The sequence below is a fragment of the Canis aureus genome, chromosome 10 (genome assembly GCF_053574225.1).
Source record: "Canis aureus isolate CA01 chromosome 10, VMU_Caureus_v.1.0, whole genome shotgun sequence".
Lineage (NCBI taxonomy): Eukaryota > Metazoa > Chordata > Mammalia > Carnivora > Canidae > Canis > Canis aureus.
The window spans coordinates 22,964,569-22,989,917 of NC_135620.1; the positions used below are offsets into that span (position 1 = coordinate 22,964,569).

At 51.4% G+C, this 25,349-nt stretch overlaps 1 protein-coding gene across 5 annotated transcripts in view; it reads right to left on the reverse strand.

Moving 5' to 3' along the window:
* FSTL4 (follistatin like 4) overlaps positions 1-25,349 on the reverse strand; it is a 398,609-nt gene that overhangs the window by 49,497 nt on the left and 323,763 nt on the right. For all 5 annotated transcript variants that reach the window (XM_077911667.1, XM_077911666.1, XM_077911664.1 and 2 more), the window contains one exon: positions 11,951-12,117. In XM_077911667.1, the coding sequence (XP_077767793.1) occupies positions 11,951-12,117 (167 nt within the window). The remainder of the gene's footprint in view (positions 1-11,950; positions 12,118-25,349) is intronic.

Here is a 25,349-nt window from a genome sequence, read left to right on the forward strand (position 1 = left end):
GAACATTGCCAGCGATATGGGGTCAAAATGAGGTGGTTGGCAGGGAGGCAGAGAACTGATCCCAAGAACGGTGCCCCTGTTTCCCAACCCCGTCTCTTTTTCCATGCTTCATTCCTCAGGCTGGTGCATGCTGGGATTGGCCAAAGAGAAGACTCCACTCTGAGCAGCAGGCAGAGATGGAAAAGCCCTTGCATGTGATCTCAGACTCAGCTGATGACTTTTGGGGAGCCCCTAGCAAAGTCATTTAACCTCTCTGTCTACTTTTCCTCATTGCTGCTGGCGGCAGGAGCATAACTCCTGGGTGATCACTCAGGTGCTAAGGGGTGTGCGTCCATTCTTCAAGGGCACTAGGGGATGCTGGATGCATTACGGGTCTCCTTTGAGCACCTAACTTGTTACCAGCCTATGGCTTAGGCTCTGGGGAGAAGCTGACTGTGGGAATAAATAAAATAATGTCTCTGGGCTAAAACAATAGGCATCATATAATTATAGAACAAAGTGCATATTGTTTTCTGGAACATGAATACTGGCTACTGAAATCAAATTTCCCTCATTGGATGTGAGGAAATTACTTTAAAATTGATTTATAAGAAGCTACATAAGACTAAACCTGTAATCCTTCCTCTCCTGAATGTTCTTTGAGATGTGTCTGAATGCTGCTATCAATGCTTGATTGCATCTCTGTAATTGTCTTTTTATGGATGGCTTTTTTGTTGTTGTTCTGATGCTTAGAAATATATTAGCAAAATCAAGGTTCCTTCCAGAAATAAACAGATGCCATATTAGACTATTCTTTGTACTGATGCACATCTGTCTTTGGGAAAGAGACAATTTTACTAAAAGGCATAGTTTTTGTCTTTTAAAAAGCTCTTTTGTAAGGATCTGCCCTTAATAAAGCAAGTAATTAAATGAGACTTAAGTATTAAACAATATTTAAGCAGAGGCAAGATGGGGGATGTTGTCATAGTGATACATGTGACTCAAGTCTTAAGTAATATTAAAATGAGCCATCAATGCTGAATATTTAGTGACTAAATGTTCAATGCAAGGACTCCAGGGTGATTGTAGAGTTTAGGTTAATGATACTGCCAATGGTACAAGTTAACACTCAGTTTAGAATCATTTATGCTGAGCTTTTCTGACTCAGCCCTTCTCAGGAGCAGTGCTTCTCAGGAGCCCTCTGCCCTGGCTCTCTTTGGGGAGGATGGAGTCTAGGAGAGGGTCTTTTCCCCATGCTGGTTTGATTCCAGCCCCTAGAATTCACTAACCCTAGCATCCCTCCTGCATAAACATTTTAACAGGAAAGCCCAAACACTGAACAATATGCAGCCCCTGGATGATGGCTGGCCTCAGAAATGTCTGCACCTCACATGTCCGATATCCAGACCAAGCAAGGACGAGCTGCATCCCGGGTGGGCACACACAAACATCCACGTGAACACATATAGTACACGTAAGCATGCATGGTATGCGCTCACAGCACCCCTAGCCCCCACCTCATGGCTCTATAGCTTAACCCCACACTGGGGTTCTCGTGCTCTGGCCACTTCCTTTCAGACCCTTAAAGGACATACTTGCCACTCTGCATGTACCTGCTCACAGTCCTTGTAAGAAGTCCCTGCAACTTGAAGTAATCCCTAAGGAGCTGCTGAACATCTAGGGTTCATTGGAGCAACCCGAAGTCGGTCATTTCTCTTGCTCATTCCCAGGCCCAGGCCAGGGAGTCACAGGTGTGAGAGAAGTCACTGTGGGGAGGGCTCCTGGCTTCCCCAGGACTGCAGGGAGTCTGGGGTCACTGGCTGACTCAGGTTAATATGATCATTCTCCCTCATGACTGTGAGTGCCAAAGAGGAGGCACCTCCTCTCTCTGTGTACTACCATATTGTCCCCAGCGTGCAGTTCAGTTGGTATTGCTGAACGAATGGAGGTGTGTCAGCCGACGGTGCTGGCTCTCGGGGAGCCCTAAAGCGAAGGGTAGTGAAGAAGTAACGTTATCCAGAGTGACGCCTGGCCTTCGTTTGCCTGGAGGCTTTGGCCATCAGACTGTCAAATATATGATTTATGATGGGGGCTCTGCCCCGTGCAGTACCAGTTGTGTCTCCTCAGGCGCCAGGGGCTAGAGGTCATCCATGTGAGTAGTACATAATCAAGCTCTAGTGGGAGCTCTGGACACCAGGTTTGGGTGAGCGTCCCTGGCTGGCAGTACCTCATGTGTGTGGTTATATATTGGTGCAGGGAAAGGACAAAGACTGCACCATGACGCACCAGGAGAGAACAACGGAAGCTCTGCGTCTGGACCCCCCTGGGTTCTGTGCCATGGGGCTTCTTCCCTTGGCTGATCTTTTGTTTGTTTGTTTATAAACCACAGAAATTTACTTCTCATAGTTCTGGAGGCTACAAGTCCAAGACCAAGGTGTTGGCAGATTTGGAGTCTGGTGAGAGCCTGCTTCCTGGTTCTCAGAAGGCTGTCTTTTTGCTATAGCTACATGTGCTGGAAGAGGCCAGGACTCTCCCTTTCTTAAAGGCACTAATCCCATTGATGAGGCTTCTACTGTCATGACCTAATCACCTCCCCAAAGTCCCACCACCAGATAGATACCCTTCCAATGGGGGCTAGGCATAAACATATGAATTTTGCTGGGATACAAATATTCAGTCTATGATATCAACAGATGCTTCCACATAAGCAGTAATGTACAAAGAATAAAGGAGCTCACATTCTGGGTAAAACAGAGAAACAGATTTCAGGCTTACACCCAGCCTAACTCTAAAAATAGAGTAAATATAGGACACAACATTTTTAAGCACAGTCTCTGATCTCTGAGAAAAGGAAAACATGAGATGATGGCCACACTCATTCCAGCTCTCTGTTAGAACTGCACACAGAACCAGCACCCAGGGAACTACAACAAGGGGAAAAGAAGTCAGAATACAGGGCCCTTGAGATAGCTGGAATTTGAGAGCTGGAGTAGCAGAGAGGACGGGGCTTTGTAGGAAAGCAGTACCAGGAATTTCCTAGGGCACCCTCGAATCACTAACATCCCGATGCTCAGGCTGAGATTCAAGGCCTCCCAGAGGACACGTCCTGGAGTTTGTGAGCTGAGCAGAGGTTCTAGAGATTGCACACTGTTGAGAGTGTCCAGGAGGGAAAGACCTGGGTGAATATCTTAGGCATTCCCTTGACTGATTGTAACCTACACTTATCCCCTGTAATAAACCGTAAATGTGAGTTGAGTCCTTCTGGCAAATTACTTAACCTGAAGGTAGTTTTGAGTACTTTCCACTCTTGTAATTGATGCCAGAGTGAGAGAGGTCTTGTGTGGACTGCTGTTTCTAACTTTGTACCGGGTTCTACAGTTCAATCAGGGGGATTCTGACCTGGCTGTGTGGATGCTGAGCATTAGGCCTGGGGGCAAATGTGAATGTCCAGGTGCACACAGGTGCCTAGGTACTTGCCCCAGAGAGCTCATGTCAGAGTCACCGCTCTGAGCCCTCAGCTTATCCACCCTCAGAGGCCAGAGGGCAGACACCTCTTGACTCCGGGACCCCAGGATGAGTGGTAGCTTGTGGGGCCCTCTAGGGAGTTTTGGGCCTTGGGTCCTTAGCTCATCAGCCTGGAATGCTCAGCTGGGGCAGGGAGGGACTCAGGTGACACAAGGCAATGCAGAGATCACCTGAAGCTCCAGACCACCTCTAACCTGCCACCTTCACCTGGGCAACATGCAACACTCCCAGGCGGATGCTCGATCAGGAATCTCTACTCTGAGAAGGCCCTATCAGCTCCTCTGACCTGAACCACACTCAGAGCCCTGATAGCCAACTGGCATTCTTGCTGTCCTTGAAACACTCCAGGGAACATTTGATTAAATTTCCTTTCATGGCTCATTTCAGGGACCAAGAAGACCTGCAAACAGGAATTTTCTCCTCATACATGTTTGAAATTCTTATACAGGCATACTTCGTTTTGTCACCCTTTATAGATACTCTTTCTTTATTTCTTTTTTTTTTTTTTTTTTTTAACCAATTAAAGGTTTGTGGCAATGTGTATAGAACAAGTCAGCGCCACTTTCCTGACAGTATTTGCTCATTTCATGTCTCTATCACCTTTGGTAATTCTTGCAATATTTCAAACTCTTCCACTCTTATATTTGTTATGCTGATCTGTGATCAGTGATTGCCACTCATCGAAAGCTCAGATGATGGTCTTTTTTTCCAACAAGAAAGTATTTTTTAATTAAGTAGTTACTTTTTTTAGACATATGTTATGGCATACTTAAGAGACCATACGGCATAAACATAACTTTTATATGTACCAAAAAATTCATTTGGCTCCCTTTATCACAATATTTGCTTTATTGGATAGTCACATTTTTGCAGTGGTTGGAACCAAACCCACAATATCTCCAAGGTATGCCTGGATACTGTTGGATGGAGTATAAACTGGGACAGCTTGTTTTCGAGGGAGATTTGGTGATTTCAATCAAACTGAAATCGTGCTCACCCTTGGATGTAGTCATTCTACTTCTAAGAACTTATCTTATAGACCCATTTACACAAGTGTGCAAGCAGGTGTGTAATGAGGCTGCTTATTGTACTACCAGTTGCAGTTAATAAAGCCTGCCAGTGGGCTGAATGTGAGCTCCCTTGAGTGGGGATGGGGAGGACAGCTGAGACAGGGCAGGCACTTGGGACTCTGCACCTAGGGTCTAGAAGCTAGCTCAGAACTTCCCTGAGGGACCCTATGCCTTTGACATGGGGCCCAATGTGATCACTGAGCACAAGTGAAGCTTTGAAGTCAGGACTATGAGAGAAGAGGGGTGACCCCAAAGAGACCACTGAGAAAGCAAAGGCCCAGTAGAGGCACCTGATGGGAGAGAGCCCTCAGTGAGTTCTACGGTCTGCAGGATCCCGGCTCTGCGCCTGTCTCTTGTGGAGCTCTGGCCAATATTCCTAGTGGCTTGAGCCAGATGTTCGTCTGCAACCAGGGTTTCTGATGTAAGCTGGAAAGAATTGGCCAAAGCCTTTGAGTGCCTCAAGTATAGTGTTTTCCAAGATTTTAAAACAAAATGTACCCAAGCATTTAATGAGATTATTTTAATGCAGAACCTACAACCTGTCTATCGTGTTGCAAACAGCTCTCCATGCTAATCAAACGCCTCTCATCTTTTTACAATGGATTCATGACTGGTTCATATAAAGACAATAAAAAATTAAATGAGTCATGAGCTCCTAAATCATTCTCTTTTGGTCTTTTTAATAAACTCACTTCCAAAGTGGAGCTGGCTGAGAGCATATGCTTCATTAGAGTTATTTGTTCCTCGTTTTATACCATTTAGGCATGGGAAAAAAAGTGAACCTTTTAACACATCCTTCAAACACTACCACAAATACTTTGTTCTAATGGGTTTTGTTTTTCTGCTTTTATCACTGTTCTCCGCCTACTGACATCTGAAAGCCCCAAATAGCAAGATTTGGTGAAGGAAAAAACCCGACAGAAAAGAGTAGCTCTTTCAAGTCATCGGAGATATACTGGGTTTGTTATAGACTCCCTTTTTAAAAAGACGAATACAATGGAAAAATGTTTCCTCTCCCTGAGACTGTCCTGGCCAGGCAGTTCCCTGTGCCATGCTCAGAGCCTCCTGCCTTCTGCTTTTGCTGGGACAGAGGCCAGAGGGCTAATGAAACCCTGCAGCGTGGTCCCTGTGGGGCCACCCCCAGAGTGGACACGTCCCGTGGGGGCCTGGGCACCATAGCGGGGGAGGAAGGGCCAGCTGGCCCCACGGTGAAGCCTTGGCAAGGCTGGGTGCTGGGGGTCATGTCCCCAGAGCAAGATTGACTGCAGCCCCAGCAAGTTCTGAGGCTCTCAGAATTACTTTATCCCCTTTGCTTCATGGAGTTGTGCCAAGAGGTAGATGGCATGCTGCTTGTGAAGAGACTGGCATTACACCTGGCCCCTGGACACGGGTTAGAACTCCTGCATTGACCCTAGCAAGGGTTCAGCACCTCAGCTTGATCTGTCATTGGGGATGTCCTCACGGGCAGGTCCCTTGTCCCTGAGGGTCATAAGGGATCAGGAGGAAGACAGTTATGAGGAGAGGGCAGGTGATACTGTTGAGGAAGGATGTGCAGACTAGCTTTGGGGACGTCACTTCACTTCACCCTGAGTGGTTGCTGAATGGTCTGGGCAGCAGGCTGAGGCCCAAAATGGGTTTGCACATTCAGTCCCTGCAGAAACTGAGTCAGTCTTCCCTCTCAACCCCCAGAATACTTAGTATGGAGGGCAGGGAAGGGGAAGGGGTGTGTGGATCTGCCCCTGAGACAGGCCCCCAAGCCTGGCTGTGAGCCTTCAGGAGACAGGGTCTGCCGGGGCGGCTTGCTGGGGAAGGCCAAGGCTCTGTGGCCCAGGTGCAAAAGCCAGGGGCCCGGTGGGATCAGGGGCGTTCCTCATTTCTCTGTGGGATTCTCATGTCCCATAGATCCCTGTCCTATCACAGGACTGTATGACCTCATATCCTGGAGAGTCCTCAAAGGCTAACCTCTTTGGTCTCCTGTCGGCTTGGGGCAGGCATCTTACTGCCTCCTGGGGGCACAGGGCTTCCTGATGACAGGCTTCCCCCAGGGGCTCTGGGTGTGGCCCCTGAGAGTGATGGAGCGCTCTTCCCCTATATGACAACATGTTGTGTGAGCAGAGCAGGGCCACAGGCGGGGTGAGCAGACCGCAGGCTCACACAGGAGGGCCTGGGGGCGGGGGCCGGTCCTCTGCCACGCCAGCACGGCACGCTCCTGGACACACCTTGGAGCTCCAGCTCTGGCCCAAGGCCTCCTCCACATCCCTTAGCTTCTGAGGTGGGGCAGTGGGCCGCGGGCCCCTGCAGGTGAGGTGGGGGGCCCCACGGCCAGGTCTGAAGGCCCCGGGACCCACGACGGCTTTAGTAAAGAAACCAGCTTGGCCAGGAAGTAAATTACAGGTCATTTCTCGTTAGCTCTGGGGAATGTGTCCTTGGATAGAAACTATTGATTCCTCATCAAACAGACAGAAGGAGGAGCCATAATCCAGGGCTCCCTTGCCTAGAGGCTGCTCCCCATCTCTGAGGGCTCTTGGTCCCAGTGCTGGTCTATCTTGGGGGTGGGGAGGGGGAGGAATTGTTTTCCCAGATGCAGCCAAGGGCCCATCTGTCCGTCCGTCCATCATCAGGCCCTGGGCTGTAGTGAGGCTCAGGCCTCCTGCAAAGGGTTGGCTGAGGCACACCAGGGGCTTGCTGGCAGCCTTAAGAAGTGGAGGGCACTGCGCTGAGCCCGGAGCCCTACACAGCCTGGGGTGCTGCTCCCAGTTCAAAGCCACTAGCCACTAGGGAACCCAGCAGGCTCCTTTCGTTTTGGGGCCTGACAGTATTTGGGGTTCTCCTCGGTTACACATGTAGTCTTAGTCATCATAGGATGACTTATGACTCTTATAGGATAAACTTCTGACCATGTCACTCCCCAGTTAAAAATCTATGGTTCCCATCATTCACAGGGAATGGCCAAGATCCTGTAGGTTAACATTCAAAACCTGTCAGGTTCTGGCCCCACCTTGCCCCTTTAGACCTCTCTCTTGCTTGTCCCTGTTGCTGGAGGCCAGAACTTCTCCCTCTGGCCCCCAGAGCTGGCTCCCTCTTTCTAACCTAGAATATGCCATACTGTATTATAATTCTGTGCTTGTGGATGCCTCAAACCCCTTGGGGCTGGGGAGGGTGTCTTTGCTCTACACTCTGGTTCACGGCTTACGAGTCACCAGCATTTGGTGAATCCAGAGGAGGACTCCCCTGTATGCCATCTGGACAGCCATGCACACGTCGGGTGGCTCATGAGTGCTCCTGACGGTGACACTGCTCAGTGGGGAATCCGAGAGGCTCCTTCACACTTGGCTCCGGGCTAGGGAGGTACATTTACTTTCTGATCAAATATTATTCTGATGCTTGAGGCATCCTTGATGTTTGCAAGTCAGAAAAGTTTAATTACATGTGTCATTAGGATGGCATTCTGTAATAGCTCTGTGACTGAATTCATTAACAGAATTCTTAACAGATAAGACAAGACAAATTAATATTTTGTTGCCCATGAAAGCTTCTCATTAAGAGAGCAGTGAAAAAGTGATTAATATTTTGTTGCCAATCAAGATGTCTCGTACAAATGACAAAGAAAGGAGGCTCACACCTCTTGGCGCTCTCTCATTTGCCTGTCTTGTGTTTTGTGGATGCAGCCCTTCTGTGCCAGGTGCTAATTACGGCGGGGTTGGGGGGTTCCAGCTGTGGCTGCGGTGGGCGGGGTATGTGTGTGTGTGTGTGTGTGTGCACACACCGAGGAGCTCTAGAACTCACCCATCCCCAGTCTTCGTTCCTTCGGGGTCACCTCTCTGTCCCCTACTCCCCACTGGGGCTGTTCTCCCCTGACCTATTCTTTTCTTTTTTTGTATATATTTTTTATTGGAGTTTGATTTGCCAACATATAGTATAACACCCAGTGCTCATCCTGTCAAGTGCCCCCCTCAGTGCCTGTCACCTGCAAAACTGTGTGGAGGTTCCTTCAAAGAGTTAAAAATAGAACTACCCTATGACCCAGCAATTGCGCTGCTGGGGATTTACCCCAAAGATACAGATGCAGTGAAACGCCGGGATACCTGCACCCCGATGTTTCTAGCAGCAATGTCCACAGTAGCCAAACTGTGGAAGGAGCCTCGGTGTCCATCGAAAGATGAATGGATAAAGAAGATGTGGTGTGTGTGTGTGTATATATGAATATAAATATATAATGGAATATATGTATAATGGAATATATATATATACACATATGAATATTACTCAGCCATTAGAAACAACATACCCACCATTTGCCCCTGACCCATTCTTGCTTCAAAGATGGCCCAAGAACCCGCATGCCTTGGGCCTACTTGTCTCCAGCCTGACCTCCCCCTAGGGCAGCTGTCATCACTGACTCCAGAGTGGGGCCACCACTTAGGAACACCTGCTGGGTGCTGGGCACGGGGCTAGGCACCTCACACAGCACATTCACCTGAAAATGCCCGCAGGAGGAGGACATTAGCACCCTCACTCCCACACAGGCTCAGAGAAGTTCACCAGCTTTCCCAGGTCTGCTCTGGCCTTGCTGGAGGCAGCTGGTCAGTGTGTCCCAGGCCGAATGTGAACACCCCAGGGTTGTATCTCCCTGCCTGGGAAGCTTCCTGGGGCTGCTGCTCGTTCCTTATTAGGGACTCAGGCTGCAGGGGCCCGGGAATGTCGTTCAGCAGCAGTAGCAATAATAATACTGATGGTAGTAATATAAGTAATAGTAGTGATGGGAAGGAGAGTGATAATAGCGTGAGACACCGTGTGCTAAGACCATCACATGTGTCTTCTCATTCAGTCCTCACACTGACTTCATGAGGCAGGCACTATTATTCATCCCTATGTCACACAGGAGGACCCGGAGACTTCGAGAAGTCAAGTGCCCTTTCCAAGCTCACTCACCTAAGAAGCCGCAGAGCCGAGGCTTCAACCCAGGTCCCTTTGCCCTCAGAGCCTGTGCTGTGCACCAGTAGGCTGTTCGGTCTCCCTCCTCGCCCACGGCAGAGGGAGGCAGGCGTGCGTGCGCGCGTGTGTATGTTGGGCAGGTGAGCATCCTGGGAGGCTGGCTCACGGGGCTTGTCTCTGGGCAGCACAGGGCTCTGCCTGTTTGCAGGCTGCTGACTTGACCACGAGCAGCAAGTGTTTGCCGGGAGGTAATAAGAGGCCATTAATCTCTAGTTGCACCCACAATTAACCCAAATTGCTAACCTCACTGTGAAAAGTAGAAATGCAATTGAGTTGATGCTGGAGGCATGTTCGAGGGAGGGGAAAAACACTCAAAGTAATTTAATTAAGCGGTGGCAAGTGCATTAAGAGGAGCTCCACCTCCGCCTTTATTTAAGTAGAGCACCAAGTAATGCACATGGATGTTCAGACAGACATGGGCAGACCTGTCCTAATTTTGAATTAATCACCACTGGCCAAATATAGTTTAAAGCTGATGCCCGACCCCAAGAGCTTTTGCACGCACAAAACTGTGCATCCCAACACACACACACACACACGCGCGCGCGCACACACACACACACACACACACACACCAGTCTTTGCAAACAGGACATTACCTCTCCTTGCTAAGATCTCAGACAGGCCCGAGGCATCTCAGGCTCAGAAGACAAAGCACTCTGCCCACCCAGCATCTGTCCATCAAGCACCCACTACGGTGGTACCGGTATTGATACTGGGAGATGGGTAGGATTCAGGCTGTACTCAGCACCGGAAGCTGCAAGGAAATCAATCTGCCCCACGTGACAAGGGTGAGAGAAGGAGACTCCTTGCCTGGCTGTGCCCAAGATAAAATCCCCACAGCAGCCCGCCTCTTGTCATCTGCTTCCCACGTGATCTCCTGGGTGCAGCAAAGGGCCTACTGAGTAGCACAGTCCCAACTTGGTGGTTTCTATAGAAACCACCCTAGGGTGGGCTTTCTCCTTACAAAGCAGTCTAAGAGTTGGAAGGAATCTTCAAGGTTATGGGGTTCAGCTGTCCTCGTCTGGCTAGTGGCATTGCTGACCACTGTCCCGCTTGAGCTTGTATGCCTCTAGAAATGGGGGACTCACTGCTTCTTATGATCGCTCACTCCATTTCAGGGCTGCTGTCATGGCTATCATGGTGTTCCATCTCAGCCGTCCAAATTGATTTCTTTTTGGGGAACACCCTGGCCCTCTGTGCTTATTGAACGTATGGCTCCTGCTGCCCTAGCACCTTCCTCACCATCTTAGAGATGTTAGTGGGAACTGATCACGCATCCCACAGGTCTTCCTTCCCTGGGCCAAGCATCCATTCTGGGCCAGTTTTCCTGTCCTGACCTAAGGAGACCAGGACTGCCCCCTCTTCTGCCTGAAACTTATATGCCTGTTACTCTGGCTAAGACCTGTTAGCTGTCCTGGCAGCGTCCTACATCAGTGACATCACTCTTTCTTCTCAATGAACTTCTGGGAAGCCACCTCACTCCCTGGGCCAAACCTGGGCCAATAAATATACTTGAATTATTCCCTTTTTTCTTCAAGTCCACTGGAAGGGGGGTACTGCCAATATTGGTTTTCTAATAGGATAGGTGGTTTAAGAAGTTGCTCAAGGTCATGAGGTTGGTTTGGGGTGACACTAGGAGCCCAGCCTAGGCTTCATGGACCCTCACAGAATGGAAGGATCCCCGTTGGTCACGTTAGGCTGCATGTGCTCAGCTGTTCTCTCTTCCACTCACCTCATCACCACATTTCCACATCTAGCCAACAAGGCCCCCACAGCAGGCCACTCTGGCCTGATCCCTTTCCTTCCACCTCCTCTTCTGGTGCCTGTCCTCTCGCTGACCCAGCCTGGAGGCTCATCCCAGCCCTCCAGGGAATCCCTGTTCCCTCCCCATGCCTGCCTGCATCCTACCCAGCTGTGGCATCTGGAATCTCCCCTGGCTCTTCCAGCCAGATGTCCTCCCCGCTCCAGTGCCTCCTGCCTGGCCATGTTTCCTGTGGGCTCGTGGTCCTTCCTCGCGGTGGGCTCCCTCACGCAGCCTGAGCCTCTCACCTCCCACTCCCATGCGCACTGCCAGGACTTCGCTGCTGCAGCCTGAGCCTACATGGAGGCCTCCTGCCCTGCCCGCTGTGTCTTCCCAGCAAGTGTGCCCTTGCCCTCTTGCGGGTCTGGCTGGCAGGCTTGCAGCTAACATCCAGTCTGTTCTCTGTCCTCAGTGGGACGTGGATTTTCTGGTACCTCCAGCTATCAGACAACAGACTTGAAAGGCATCAAACTAGGGTGTGAAAATCAAACCCTCCGGCCCTGCCACTGCCACAGGCAGTTTGCAGGCTACTTCCCTGGGGCAGGTGTGCGTTCAGGGTCAGAGCTGAGTGACTTACACTGATGTCTTCCAAGGCCATGAAGTTGAGGGCAAGCCCATTGCGCTTCCAGACGATGGGCGGCCGCAGGTCTCCACGGATAGCGCAGGTCAGCACGATGCTCAGTCCCACGGTCACTGTGGCCACGCTGACCCTCTCCTCGGGGGCGAGGCGGAGCTGAACCACCTCTGCAGGGGGAAAAGGAGAAAGTCGTCAGGGGCACATCTGGCGGGCGGAGTGGGGCCAATGGCCACAGGGGTTTCCTGCAGGGCAGGGGCCTGGAGGCTTTGAGGCTCCCTGAAAACTGTGTTGAACTCACTTAGTGTGCCATCTAAATGTACAGATGGACACTCCTTCGTGACTTATGAGAAACGTTCCAAGGGCTCTGTGAGTCAGAGAAATTAGAGGCTGTAGCTAGTATAGGGAAACCATCTGGGCTACGGATTTAGCAGTTGAGCTGAGAATGTGGGCTGCCACACGGGGACTGGGGAGCCAGATGTGCGGCGGACGCCCTGCTCTGTGCTCTTGGGCCTCATGAAGTCTGAGCCTTGCTTGGTGCAGTCAAGGTCTGCTGGCTGAGCTGACAGGTCTCTCATCCATCTGGGGGTAATTTAAAGGTTGCACTGTCTGAAGTCTGGGGAATGAACTGGCTGACCTTTGAAGGTTTGTTTCTGTCTGAGGATTCTTTGAACTCGGATTTGGATTTCTGTTCAGCAACCATGCAGTGTAGCCTTTAATTTTTTTTGAAGCGTACTTCGGGCTGCACAAATTTTTAATCCTTGCCATTTTATACTTGCTAACCAGCATTAAGACTGATCATTCTTGAGGCAAATGGGAAGGATCTAAAATATTTGCTTGCAGCCACAGGCTTTTAGAAATTTTCAGGATTTATGAGAAAATTAATGAGACTCAAGTTGTTCATGTACCAACATGGGATCAGGCTTGGAGGGAGAGTTACCAGCCTACTGACAGGATTGCCTCTTCCTTACTCTTCCCTCAGATCTACAACTCAGAGCGCTTGGGGCAGCAGCCCAGAGGTGGCATGAGCTGAGGGAGGCAGGCTGGCTGGCTCTGAGGGTCTGTGATTATCCGGGATGCCAACAAAAATGCTGGGAGCCCTACTCACTCTTACTACTCTTTTGGGACCTGGGGACCCTGCCAGGTGTGGAGCAAAGCACAGAGCTGGGAACCAACCTTTTTGAACTGTGTGGCCAGGGAGCATGTCTGTGCTCACACCTTCTTGCTCATGAGCACGGGGAGGAGAAGGTTGGGGGTGGAGGGGGGTGGGGAGGGAGGGGCAGGAATGAAAACAGTGGCAGCTGTGATGTACTGCAAAGTGGGTGAAGTGAGAGCAGGTGCAGTCAGGTCAGATCCTGAGTAGCAAAGCCCCTTCCCTGCCACAAACACTCCACGGCCTGGCCCTGGGCTCACAGAGATGAGCAAGATATACACTAGGTGCTTAATCAGTGCTTGTTGGATGGATGGATGAAAAATGGAGAAAATGGAAATAAGGAAGGAAAGGAGCCAACAGGCCGGTAGAGAGGGGACACTCAAGCACAGGAAAAATGTGACTCCCCGTGAAGGAGCCGCATGGGGAAAGATAAGCACCAAGTGATTGATGCAGACGCAGCCGGCATAATATTTTACAAACATTAAAGTGATGCATTTCAGGTTCCCTCTTAAATCACGTCCTGCTTGCTGCCCTCCCACCTCTGAGTCATGAGGCTTATTGGTTAGGGCAGGAGAGAGAAGGCACGCATCCTCCCTAGCAGGCCCTAGGCTCTGGAGAGTCAGCGCGGGCAGAGAGACGGAGGGAGGAGGACGTGCCACGCTGGTCTGCCTCCTTCTGTGCTGTGCTGACCCTGAGGATTCAGAACCCAGAATTGTCCCCGAGTGAAGAAGAGTATGCCTTCCTCATCAGATGACCCATGAGGCTCTGTGGAAATAGGCAGCAGACCCCCTCCTCTTCCCAGGGTGTTGTGGGGATGAGGGAACCCGTGACAAGGGTGTGGCTCTTGGCCCGTAGGTGAGGGGAGCCAAGGGGGATTCTAGAAGGGAGTTAAGCACCCCTCCCCCTCCCCCCCTGGGGTGAGCACAGGAAGCGAGGCACAGAGCCAAGAGCCGGGATTATGTGCCAGAGGCCCCTGGGCTCCTGAGTGGCGTGGACAAGTCCAACGGTTCCCAGCGCACGCGAGCTGGGCCGTGAGGTGCTGTGTACCTCTGAGCCCGAGGCCCTAAGGGAATGGCCCTGGAGCCTCCGGGGCTGCATCGTGCCAGCAGAGGCTGCGGAGGCCAAGCTGTTAGGGGACATCAGATGCTGAGACAGCCCACACCAAGAGCAGGACCTGAGACAGGGCAACTGGGAGTCTTTGCAGGGGGCACCGATGGTGGCAAAGGACACCTGCTTGCTTCTGTTCCACACTCAGAAGCTAGTGTGGGGGGCAGCTGGGGATGCTGGTGGGAACCAGAGGCATAGGGCCCTTTTCTTAGATAGAGCATTTCTTAATACGGACTTGTTAGAACGACCTGCTCAGACTAAGCTTTGCAGTGGACGGAACGTTCAGGCACGGTGTCCTCCCAGCGCAGGTGGCAGGGGCTGGCGGAGAAGGCATGCGTGTTACAGAAGGAAATCACGTTTTTGCTGCCTGATGGAGCTCTGGTCCAACTACACGGGAAAGGACAACGAAGCACTCAGCCAGCAGCCCCTGGAGGAGGCGGGATGTCCCTGGGCCAGAGCTCCTGTTCTCAAGGTGTGGTCCCCTACTACTGGATCGCATCTTGGGGGCAATGGATAGAAACGCAGATTCCTGCCCCTCCGCCCCAGGCTGAAAGACTCAGGTGACGGAGGGGTGGGGGTACCCTAATTTTAACAAGCATCTCAGGGGCTTCCATGGTACGCTGAGGCCTGACAACCACTGCCTAAAAGACGGAGGGGCGTTTCTGGGTAGATGGAAGGGGAGAGTGCTGGGGGTCCAGGGATGGGGACATGAGGTATTCTGGTTGGTTGGGATCTCATTTGCAACGTAAGACCTATGTGCAATGCAGGATCCTCCCTGTGGCCCCAAAGTCATGTACTTCAATCAGTTTAGCACAGGGCTAAAAACAAACAGGTAAAAACCCGAGTGGGAGGGCTTCTGGGACAGCTGGCTCCAGCATCCTTCCTGAGTGCTTCCCGGATCATTCGTATGTCTGGAGATATGCACTTTGCGTAGGAAAGGCTCATGCAAAATTAGAATGCGTGAATACTGACAGAACCATCATAATGCTGCTCCTGTCAGCTACACAAATATTAACCAAACAGCAAATATTTGGATCACTTAAAGTTTAATTAAATGAATGTTTTATTGGATTTAATTCATGTCAATATTCCCTGACTGGCTTAAAAATTCTGAAGAGATTCATTGCAACCAAAGCTCTCCTTCTGTCCTTCCTCCCAGTTATTTACTGTTCAACACACCTTCCCCAGGCAGGCCCCACTTCCCTGCTAAATGACCTCCCACAGTCATTTCCCAGAGTGAAAAATAGCATCATGGCCTGGGGCTGGAGTGGGCAGGGCAGATTCTGGACTGTGGCTCTGGACATCTACCTCCAGGCCTGGCTCTGCTGGTGACATGCCAATTGGCCTTTGGCAGGTCCCTTCCTGCTACTTGGCCTCAGTTCAGACATCAATAAAATTAGGGATCAGGTTAGGTGGGCTCTGGGGACCCATGTTGCTTTGGGCCCTGGGACTCTGAGTGCATGGTTCTAAGTGTACATGCCTGCAGGCCCTGTTTCACCCTGCCAGGCACTGGCTGGGTGCACCTTCCCTTGCCCCCCAGCACCACCTGCCTTTGCTCTTTGCCCATGTGCCCACACGGGCACACCAGTGACACCTCAAGTGGTAGCACCGACAGTTGCCAAGTCCCATAGGGGCTTCCCTGGGGATTCCCCCGGAATCCTTACTCTCCACCCCAGACGCCAACAGCCCCCTGTGTGCTCACCCCTCCAGATCGCCCCTGTTCCTGTGAGCACGTGATATGTTACCGCCCTGCTCAAAAGCCACCCACAGCTCCCATCACCCACAGAATTTAAAACAGTCCCTGACTGACCGGCCCCTGTCCTCTTCTCTTCCCATGTTACTTAAACATGGTACCCACCAGTCCCCTCCTATTCGTCCATTCTGAGACCCTAGAGATGACCTCAGGGAGGGTCTTTGGGATCTTGAAGTTTTAACACAAGGGGACACTTAGGTATTTGTGGAAGATTGAAAGACACTGTCCTTTTGAGTTTGGTAGGACCTTTTCAGACTTAAGAAACAGAAACTCTCAGAAATGCCGGACCACTTTAAGAAGAAAAAAGCAGGGTGGTCTTAGTTTTCATAACTGGGAAATCCAAGGGGGGGTGGAGGAGGCTGTAGAGACATCGGGGACCCTCAACCAGGCATGCTCTACTCGGCTGCAAGATGCCCAGTGGCGGTCCCACACTCACACTGTCCCTGTGCAGAGATCCCAGAGAAGGGGACCAAATGCTTCCCAAGAGTGCAGGCAACAAGCACAGGAGAGAACTCTGATCGCCAGACATGCCTCCTGTGTTCTTCCATGAAGCCATCCCTGGGGCTGGGTGGAATGGAGTACCATGCTGTCACAGGATTGTCCCACACTCTAGGCCTGGGTGCTGTGGCCACCACGGGGCCAGGTGCCAGGTGGTTGGAAGTGGGGACAGACGCCCTGACAGAAAGAGTACGTTGGGCCGACTGACACCCTATGACGCTCCAGAGGCACAGAGAGGGTCTTCTCTTCCCTCTTTCCCCTTCCCAGTCCCACCTGGAAGGTTTGCCACCGTGCACAGTGAAAAGGGGAAGGTAAGTGGAGCCATGCTGTGAAGACAGGGAGGGCCAGCAGAACTGAAGGTTGGCTCAGGTGGCTGCAGGCTGCCTCCCCTTCTAGGGGAGCTTTTGGGGACAGGTTGGTAGCAGTGCTGTGGCCTAGCACAGAGGACTCCATGGTCCTCTGGAGCCTCATGGTGTGCTGGGCACGAGAGGAGGGCCAGGGGGCCTGCTGTCTGTGGGGATGGCCCTAGCATGGGAGCAGTGACCACACACTTACTACCCCTGCCAGGCACACGTGTAGGCAGGGGACTCCGATCCCTGCACTCTGTTCCGGGGGAGAGGGAAGTGAAGCAGCCGCCCCGCAGCTTTCCAGAGCAGCGGCCTGCAGAGGGACCACTGAGGGATCCATCTGGCTGCTGGCTGTGGTTCTGGTGGTCTGTGGCTCCGTGGGCTGCTCTTTGGGAGGCTTGTCAAGGTTTCCAGGGGACCACGCCACAAGATCTGCCCTGTGCCCAGAGTGTGTGGGGCAGTGAGAGGGGCTGGACTGTGGGGCTCAGGGGCCCCGGTGGGAGCTTGTCTGGTACAGCTGGGCAAAGGCGCCCACAAGAGGGGTGATGCCCCTGCTGTAAGAATTGACACTAGAAGGCCGCCTCGTATGGAATCAGAGGAGAGCAAGGAAGTTGGGGCTTCCTCACAGCTTGGGACATCTGTCTCCCCATGAGCCAGGCCTTCTGGTATCCATGGATTTCCCCTGGATTCCTACCCCTCACCCCGAGATGAAGAGGCACAGGTCACATTGAACCTACTGTCAAGGTCAGCACGGTTGGGTTAGCATGAAAGAGATCCCTCGGGGTACGACCTAGGCCACGTGTCTAGCAGCAGAAACCTAGGGCTGTGCGGGGCTCCCATGCCTAGTAGGTGGGCTTGAGGCCAAGTCTGGCTGACGCAGTCTCCTGGGAGACACCTGCCTCCCTTTCTAGGCCCTTCCAACCAGAGCAGTAAAACACATTGGTTTTCCAGACACCAGACCTCAGCCTCCTCACTGTATACACGCTCTCCCTGTTCCTGGGAGCCCACAGAGATGAGGAGGCCGCAGGGGATTAATGTGCCTACTAGAAGCAGGCTAACACCCTTCCCGAAAAGCAGGTGGCCATAGCATTTCAGGCTCTGGAGAATTGAGTTTTAGATCCTATTACAGCTTTTCCTTAATCTCAGGCACTATTTCTCACACTGACTTGAACTCGATGAGACACTCATAAAACCATCAGCACCCTCTCAAGCAGGATTCTGGTGCTTCACAGCAATAGAAATTAAATTTCTCGAATTATTGTCAAGTTTGCGTTAGTTTTCTTATGTTAGAAATGCACTAATGGAACACATTCCTACCTGGACATTTGCCATTTTTCAAATGATGCTCTTGGTGGAAAGACTCTGTCAAAAGCTCAATCAACCTGCCTGCATGTCAATAGGTTGCACTGAGCCTCCAAGAGCAGAACCCAGGCTCAGGAAGCTGAGGATTAGGACAATCCGGAGAGACACCAGGCTGGGTGCTTAGACACATCTCTGTAGCTGTAGCCTGTTCTCACACTGTTCTCCTTGTAAAGTGAGGTGCTTCTGGTAAGACCTGGGAGCACCCCCACCAGGAGGTGTGGCACCTGTTTGACAAACGCTACCCATCGGGTCTCATTCCTGAGACCAGGATCACGCTATGAAGCTGGCGATCAGGACAGAAACAAGGGTAGAAGGTGTGTGCCTCATGTCTCCGGACCACGTAGGGGATAGGTGACATCTCAACGTCTCCTGGACCCGATAACCGAACCTGGCCCTTACAGGGTGTGGCGGCTTTGGCAGGACTTGGGGGAAGGTGCTGGGGGGATGCTCTGTGTCCCCTGTGTCCCCTTCCACCACAGCCTGCCCCTCAGGGCTCTTTGCACATATCTGCTGACACTTGGTGGCCGCGGGGCCGGGAACAGATTGTCCTAGGGCCCATTCATCCTGACATGTACATTCTGAGCACCGGAGCATGTCTAGCTTGCACAGGTGTCTCTGGACCAGCCAGCATTGCATGTGTCCAAAATGTCCTGTTTCTTTAGGAATCATCTGATTCAATTTTCCTGTCATTGTCATCTTCCCTCTTGCTTACTTCATTTTGGGGATGGCAATAAACTTGTTAATTACCTGCAGATCTGTGGCTAATTTACTTTTTCAATTGAGTCACAGTGCTTGGGGTTGCTGCAACCATTTCTTTTCTTTTTCTTTTTCTTTTTTTTTACAGTTATTAAGTGCTGCTCTTCAGTGTAAATAAACACCTTTGTAAGCTGCAGACAGAGATCATGTCTATATGATATCTTTTGTACTCTCAGCACCTAATATAATTCCTGACACAAAGAGGGGACTTGATAAGTAGTTTTTTTTTTTTTTTTTGATAAGTAGTTTTAAGCAAGTGAACTATTAGGGTAGTGCACGTTCAACAATTGTTTATTGAGCACCTACTATGTGCCAGGATACAGCGGGAATATGCTGGCAAGCAGAGCAGGTCCAGTCCCTGCTAACCTGGAGCTAGCAGGGGGGCCAAGTGTTAGATGTAGGGTGGGGAGAGGAGGCACCAGAGCCTGACCACTCTCTCTGGGTAGAGTCCTTCCTGTGGTCCAGTACTGGGCCTTGTGGATGTGGATGCAGGGGACAGACCCATGCCTCACTCCCACACAGCCTCTGTGTGATGAGGTTTGCAGGAGGGGCCCCTGCAGGGGCTGGGCTAGCTGGGCATGCTCTGACTTCCAGGGCTCTGTTTTGCATCCTCTGGCCAATAAACCCTTCTAGCTTCGGGAAACTACAACACCAGGTGACTGTTGTAGAGGAGCAGGAAGTCAGAGCTGAGCTCAGTGCCCAAGGGTTGTGACATCACTGCCTCGGGGTGCCCTTGCGTGCTGTGTGCCCTTGCCACACAGTAGAGGCAGAAGTTGGAAGCAGAAGGTCAGTCAGCACTGGGGTGGAAAGCCCAGGGTCTCCTGGTCAGCAGGGTGCGTGGCTGCTGGCTTTCCCTCCTGGCTGGTCTCTGTGCCTAGCAGGGGGCCTTGGTCAGGCTGACAGGTCTATGTACCTCCCCTGCCCTACCAAGTCTACCCCCGAAGATAACAAACACCTCTGCTCAAGGTATTTGCAAAGTAAAGTATTTTAACTGCCTGGGTAGCTTTAGGGAAAAGAAAAGAATGTATTACATTATATAATTATCTGCTAGTTACTCAGAATTTGCCCTGTGTTCCCAGATGCTGGTTCATTTTCCAATTCCCAAGCACTCATTAAGATGTTTTCCCAGCCTCTCTGGGAGCCAGGGTATGGTCATATGGCTGGTTCTGACTAGATGGATGTGACCATGCCTGACCATGCAAACCCCACATCACTGCAATGTTTAATTTTATCACATGACTGGCCCAAGGGATGCCCAGATGGTTGGTCAAACCTTCTTCTGTGCGTCCGTGAGAACGTTTCTGGATGAAATTAACATTTGAATCAGTGGACAGACTAAAGCAGATTGCCATTCCCAATGTCCATGGGCCTCCTTCAATCAATGGAAGATCTGAGTAGAACAAGAAGCCTGAGTATTCTTAGTATTTTTAGTATTACTGTACCATTATTAGTATTACTATTTAGTATTCTGAGTATTTGTAGTATTTTGAGGTCCTTCTCCTTGACTGCCTTCCGGATGGGACACAGGTCTTTTCCTGCCTTTGGACTTGAACTGAAACATCATCTCCTCCTGGTCTTAAACCTGCTGGCTTTCAGACTGGAACTTATAACATTGGCTCGTTTGGGTTTCCAGCTTGCCAACTGCAGACTCTGGGATCTTAGCCTCCACAATCATGTGAGCCAATTCCTTATATTATTCTCTCCAACCATCCATGCATCCATGCATCCATCCATGCATCCATCCATCCGTCTGTCCATCCATCCAGGTATCCTATTGGTTCTGGTACTCTGGGAGCTCTGACCCATGCAGTCATCATGCATGCTCTCTTTCTTCTCTCCTCTTAAGAGACTGTGTGGTCGTGCATTTTTTGGGAGCAAAGAACACAGCCTCCTTGTTGCTGCCTGAGCCCACAAATTAGTCTTTGCTGCATCATGCTACTGAGATTTTGGGTCTTTACAGCATTTGGTGTTATCTCATAAACCCCCTTAGAAGACAAAGAAATTCAAGTTAATGTATTTCTACAGAGGAAAGTATAATAAGCTGTGGAACGGACCTTTGAGAGGTCAAGTCATTCAGGTCAGGAACCCTCAGAATCCTCTGATAAGAGGAGATCTGACTTCTGTTCCAAGCCTCCAAACACCTCCTGTCCAGTGAGCTCACTCTGTTATCCCACAGCCATTTCTACTGTTTTCATCATTAGATAGTATCCAAACTCCCTGCTCAAGGGAGAGAGGGGCCTCAGGGTAGGCTGGGAGAGAATGTGTAAATAAGTGACCCAGGGTAACACACACTGTGCATGGGAAGAACAAGAGAGAGAAGAGCAGTGAGACCTAATAAGATGCAAGTTGGGGTGGTGGTGGAAGCCTCTGAGCAGGAGATATTTCAGGAGAAATCTGTAAAGGGAGAAGAAAACACTGATGCCAAGAATAGGAGAAAGGACATTCTAGTCAGAGAAATAGCTCATGCAAAGGCCCTGAGGTAGGACGAGGGCTCACAGCACTCTGGGAACTGAAGAAGGCCAGTGTGGGTCTGCAGCATGAGGAACAACGCAGGTGTGTGTGGTACACATGTAGGCAGAGAGGCGCCAGCTACACAGCCAGGTGGAATAGGCCAAGGCACTGTTTTTTAATGGAAGACTTGATGATTTTAATTGAAGGCAATGGAAAGTAATTGGAGGATTTTAAGTCAAGGAGGGATGTGATCTGATTTGCTAGAAGGATGGCTCCAGCTGTTGTGTGAATAATGGGCCTCTGCGGGAGAGGAGAGGATGCAGGGACCCATTTAGGAGGCTGAGGTTGTCCTTCAGAGAGAGTTAGGGTGTGACTATGGGGGAGGAGAAGAGAAAGGGGTGGGGGAAACAGTTTGCATGAGGAGTCCCATGAAAGGGGATGTCAGGGGTGACACCCTCCTGTGCTCCTTGCTTGACCTCTTGCATAATACGGTGACAGTTCTGGGGGTAGGTGGGCTGGGAGCCTTGCTGTGCCATCTCTGTCTTGACTGATAACCCTCTAAACCTTCCTTGGGCATTCGATCTGAAAAGTAGATTATCATCTTATTCTTGGACTCTTCAGTGAACAAGTCTCAAGAGGATTTCTAAACTATAGCATTCCTGTTACCAAAAAACCTCAGCCCAGGAAGAGGGGCAGATGCAAGTCTCCATCATCCAGGCTGCTCTCCCAGGTCCCTGGGGGCTGGGGAGTGTCTAGCAAGGCAGCCTGAGAGCCGGCAGCAGCCAGACAGGGGGGCTTGTCCCTGATGCGTGCCTCAACCCCCCCCCCCCCCCCCCCGCAGTGCAGGCCTTGGCCTCTCAGAGTGGGGGACCCAGCTTCTCACGTACAATGGGGAGGAGCCCCTGGGCCTTGCAAGAGCATAAATAAGTATAGCTTGTTTTCTGTTTAATTATCCTGTCTCCTGAGAATGCTAAGTCATGCCTGCATTTTGTAAACAAGCATCAGCAAACCATTTTGCAGAACAGCTTGCATCAGTGTATTTGTTTTGTTTCAATTCCAATTTCCTGAGCGTGCCACAGCTCTGATGAACTCCTGAGGAGGGGTCCCCAAGCCTGGCAGAGGGCTTTGCTGCTCCCAGGGCTCACAGAGATCCTGGCAGCTTCTGTATTTAGAGGAAACATTGCTCCATAGCCTCTGTCCCTGACAGCAGGCCTCCTGAGGACCTTGCTTGGCCCACCACTTCCTGGTCCAGGGTGAACTATATTCAGACTCTGTCCTCTCCCCCAGGGAGCCCCAAAGGGTTCTGGTTTTAGGGTCCACCTGAGAGGCACCATAGCTTTGGTCACTGAATATTAACATGACAGGGAGCTCCGGTGAATCCGTCTGTTGAAAGGAGAGGAGGTCAGTGGGGGTTGTTGGCCCCTGGTGGCCTGGTTTGGGCCTTGACAGAGGGGGTTCAAGGCTGGATTTTGGAAGAGCCCTGTCCCTCAGAGGCTAGTGAAGCTATGGCCATAGACAGCAGGGAGAGAGGCCTCTGGGGACAGTGGTCAGCGGTGAGGCTGAAGGTGCATGGTCAGGAGCCAGGCTGGCAGGGCCTTGCAGTGATGCTGAGGAGTTGGGGTTTTACTGCGTGAAAAGCTCTTAGAAAATTTTAAGCAGGAGACCAAACTGGTCTGATTTATGCTTTTAAAGACAATCTGTGCATCGGCTGAGATATCTTCAACTGCGCTAACCCTGCCTGGAAACGGCTGACTAATAAGGAAAAGCTGTCATCTCCCTAAGAGAGAGGCCCTGGTGGGAGTTTCCCGGATAGGTCCCTCTCATGGTGCCAGGATGTCATCGAACCCTCAGGCTCTCTTCCTTCTGCCCTGCCACCCTCAGTGTGTGGCCATACTGCTGGACAGTTCTGGGCATCACAGGCTGGCACTACATCGTATGGCTTGGGAGGGCCTCCTCCTGGTGTGTGAGCTGTAAGGACAAGGAAGTGGTCCCCCCCTGCCCCCCCTCAGTGAGTTCTCTCAGGTTTCATCAGTTAGATTTGAGTCCTGGGCTCACCCCTAGAGCAACTACTGGCAAGTACCACTGTGAATGGCTTGAGGAGGCATAGGGTGGGGGAAGTAGGCCTGCTGGGGCTGGGGGGGGGCAGGGGGGCGCAGAGGTGGTGGAGGGAACAGGCAGCAGAAGAAGCTGGGAGATGTGTTAGGAGCCTGTGTACTGGGGGTTGGTGGCTTGGGCCACAGCAGGGACTGCGAAGGTGCTGGGAGGCAGATGAATTTGGGACACCTGTTGGGGGACAGGGCCAACAGATCTGGCTATCAACTGGAGTACAGGGGCAGGGATTGGGAGAAATGGACAGATCAGGGATGAATACTGGGATTCCTGCCTGGGAAACTGGGCAGGTGCTGCTGCTTCCATTTGCTGATGGGCTGAGGAGGAAAGAGTAGGCATTCCAGGTAAGATCCAGGAATTCTCTTACGGCAGTTGGTGGATGGGGAGGCGGTTGGCTAAATGAGTGTGGGGCTCAAAGACTGGTCCAGCCCAGGGATGCGACGTTGGAATCCATCCATGTCTAAATGATATTTAAAACCATGGGACTGGGCAGCCAGGGTGGCTCAGTGGTTTAGCACCGCTTTCAGCCCAGGGTGTGATCCTGGAGACCCAGGATCGAGTCCCACGTCAGGCTCCCTGCATGGAGCCTGCTTCTCCCTTTGCCTGTGTCTCTGCCTCTCCCTCTCTCTCTCTGTGTCTCATGAGTAAATAAATTAAATCTTAAAAAAAAATTAAAACCATGGGACCAAGTGAGATGTTTGGGGACTGTGTGAAGAGAGGGAAGGGGCTGGAGAACTGAGGCCTGGACCCCCGCCACCCCCACCCCAAGGTTTAGAGGAGGGTTGGAGGAGGAGGATGGGCAGACGTCACTTGGAGTCTGAGCAGGAGCCTGTGAGAGAGGCTGTGGGTTCCCTGTGTCCAGGGCTGCCGGGAGCTCTGGTCAGACCAGGACCGAGGCTTGATCATGGGCTTTGCTAATGGGGAGGGGGCTGGAGCTCTGGGACCTGGACATTTGGAATCTCTAACGTTTCATTAGAGCACTGGGGAATGAAGCCATATCTGGGTTGGACTGAGAGATAACAGGACAGGAGGTGGACAGGCATTCTTTGCAAGAGTTTTGTCATGAAGGGGAGCAGAGAAGTGGATGGCGAGAGGAAGGTCAGGGAAAGATTTTTTTTCAGATGTTGTGTTTGCGAGCGCAGGGGAATGAACAAGCGGAGAAGGAGAACTGCATGATGCAGAAGAGAGAAGGGGCGCTTTGTGAATAAGAGCCTCTGAGTAGGGGAGAGCGGGGAGCCCCCAGGGAATAAATGGAGGCCTGGCTTCTGACCAGGCAGACTTTGTGCTTCAGAACAGAAATTGGATACAGATGGAGATGAGGGGAAGTGCCCCTCGTGGCAGAGGGATGAGAGATGGTCCATTCGGCTCAGGTTAGCAGTTTTCAACCTAGGGTGATTTTGCAAACATCCCTCCCCACACGTCAGGACACTGGGTGATGTCTGGAGATAATTTTGGTTTAATGATTGAGAAAGGGGGAATTTTCCTGCTGGCATCTGGTGGTTACAAGCTGGGGATGCTACTCAACATCCTACAACACGCAGAACAGTCCCCATAACGAAGAATTACCCGGCCCCAAGTGCCAATAGTGGCACCTCTGTGAGCTGTGCTATACATTAAGAACCATGATTAGCAGTAATGAGGGGACTTTTATGGCCCCCAAATACTTATCCTTTACCTATTGACAGTGCCCGTCCTCCCTGCCCTTTCCTAGAAGGGCAGGGCCTGCAGGCACATGAGGAGGCAGCCCTGTCTAGACTAACCCGCATCTGGGGGGGGTGGGTGGGTAACACCATGGCATTAGGGGAAGCCCTTCATCTTTCACCCTGGCCTGACAAGGACAAACCTTACACAGGACCTCAGCCATCA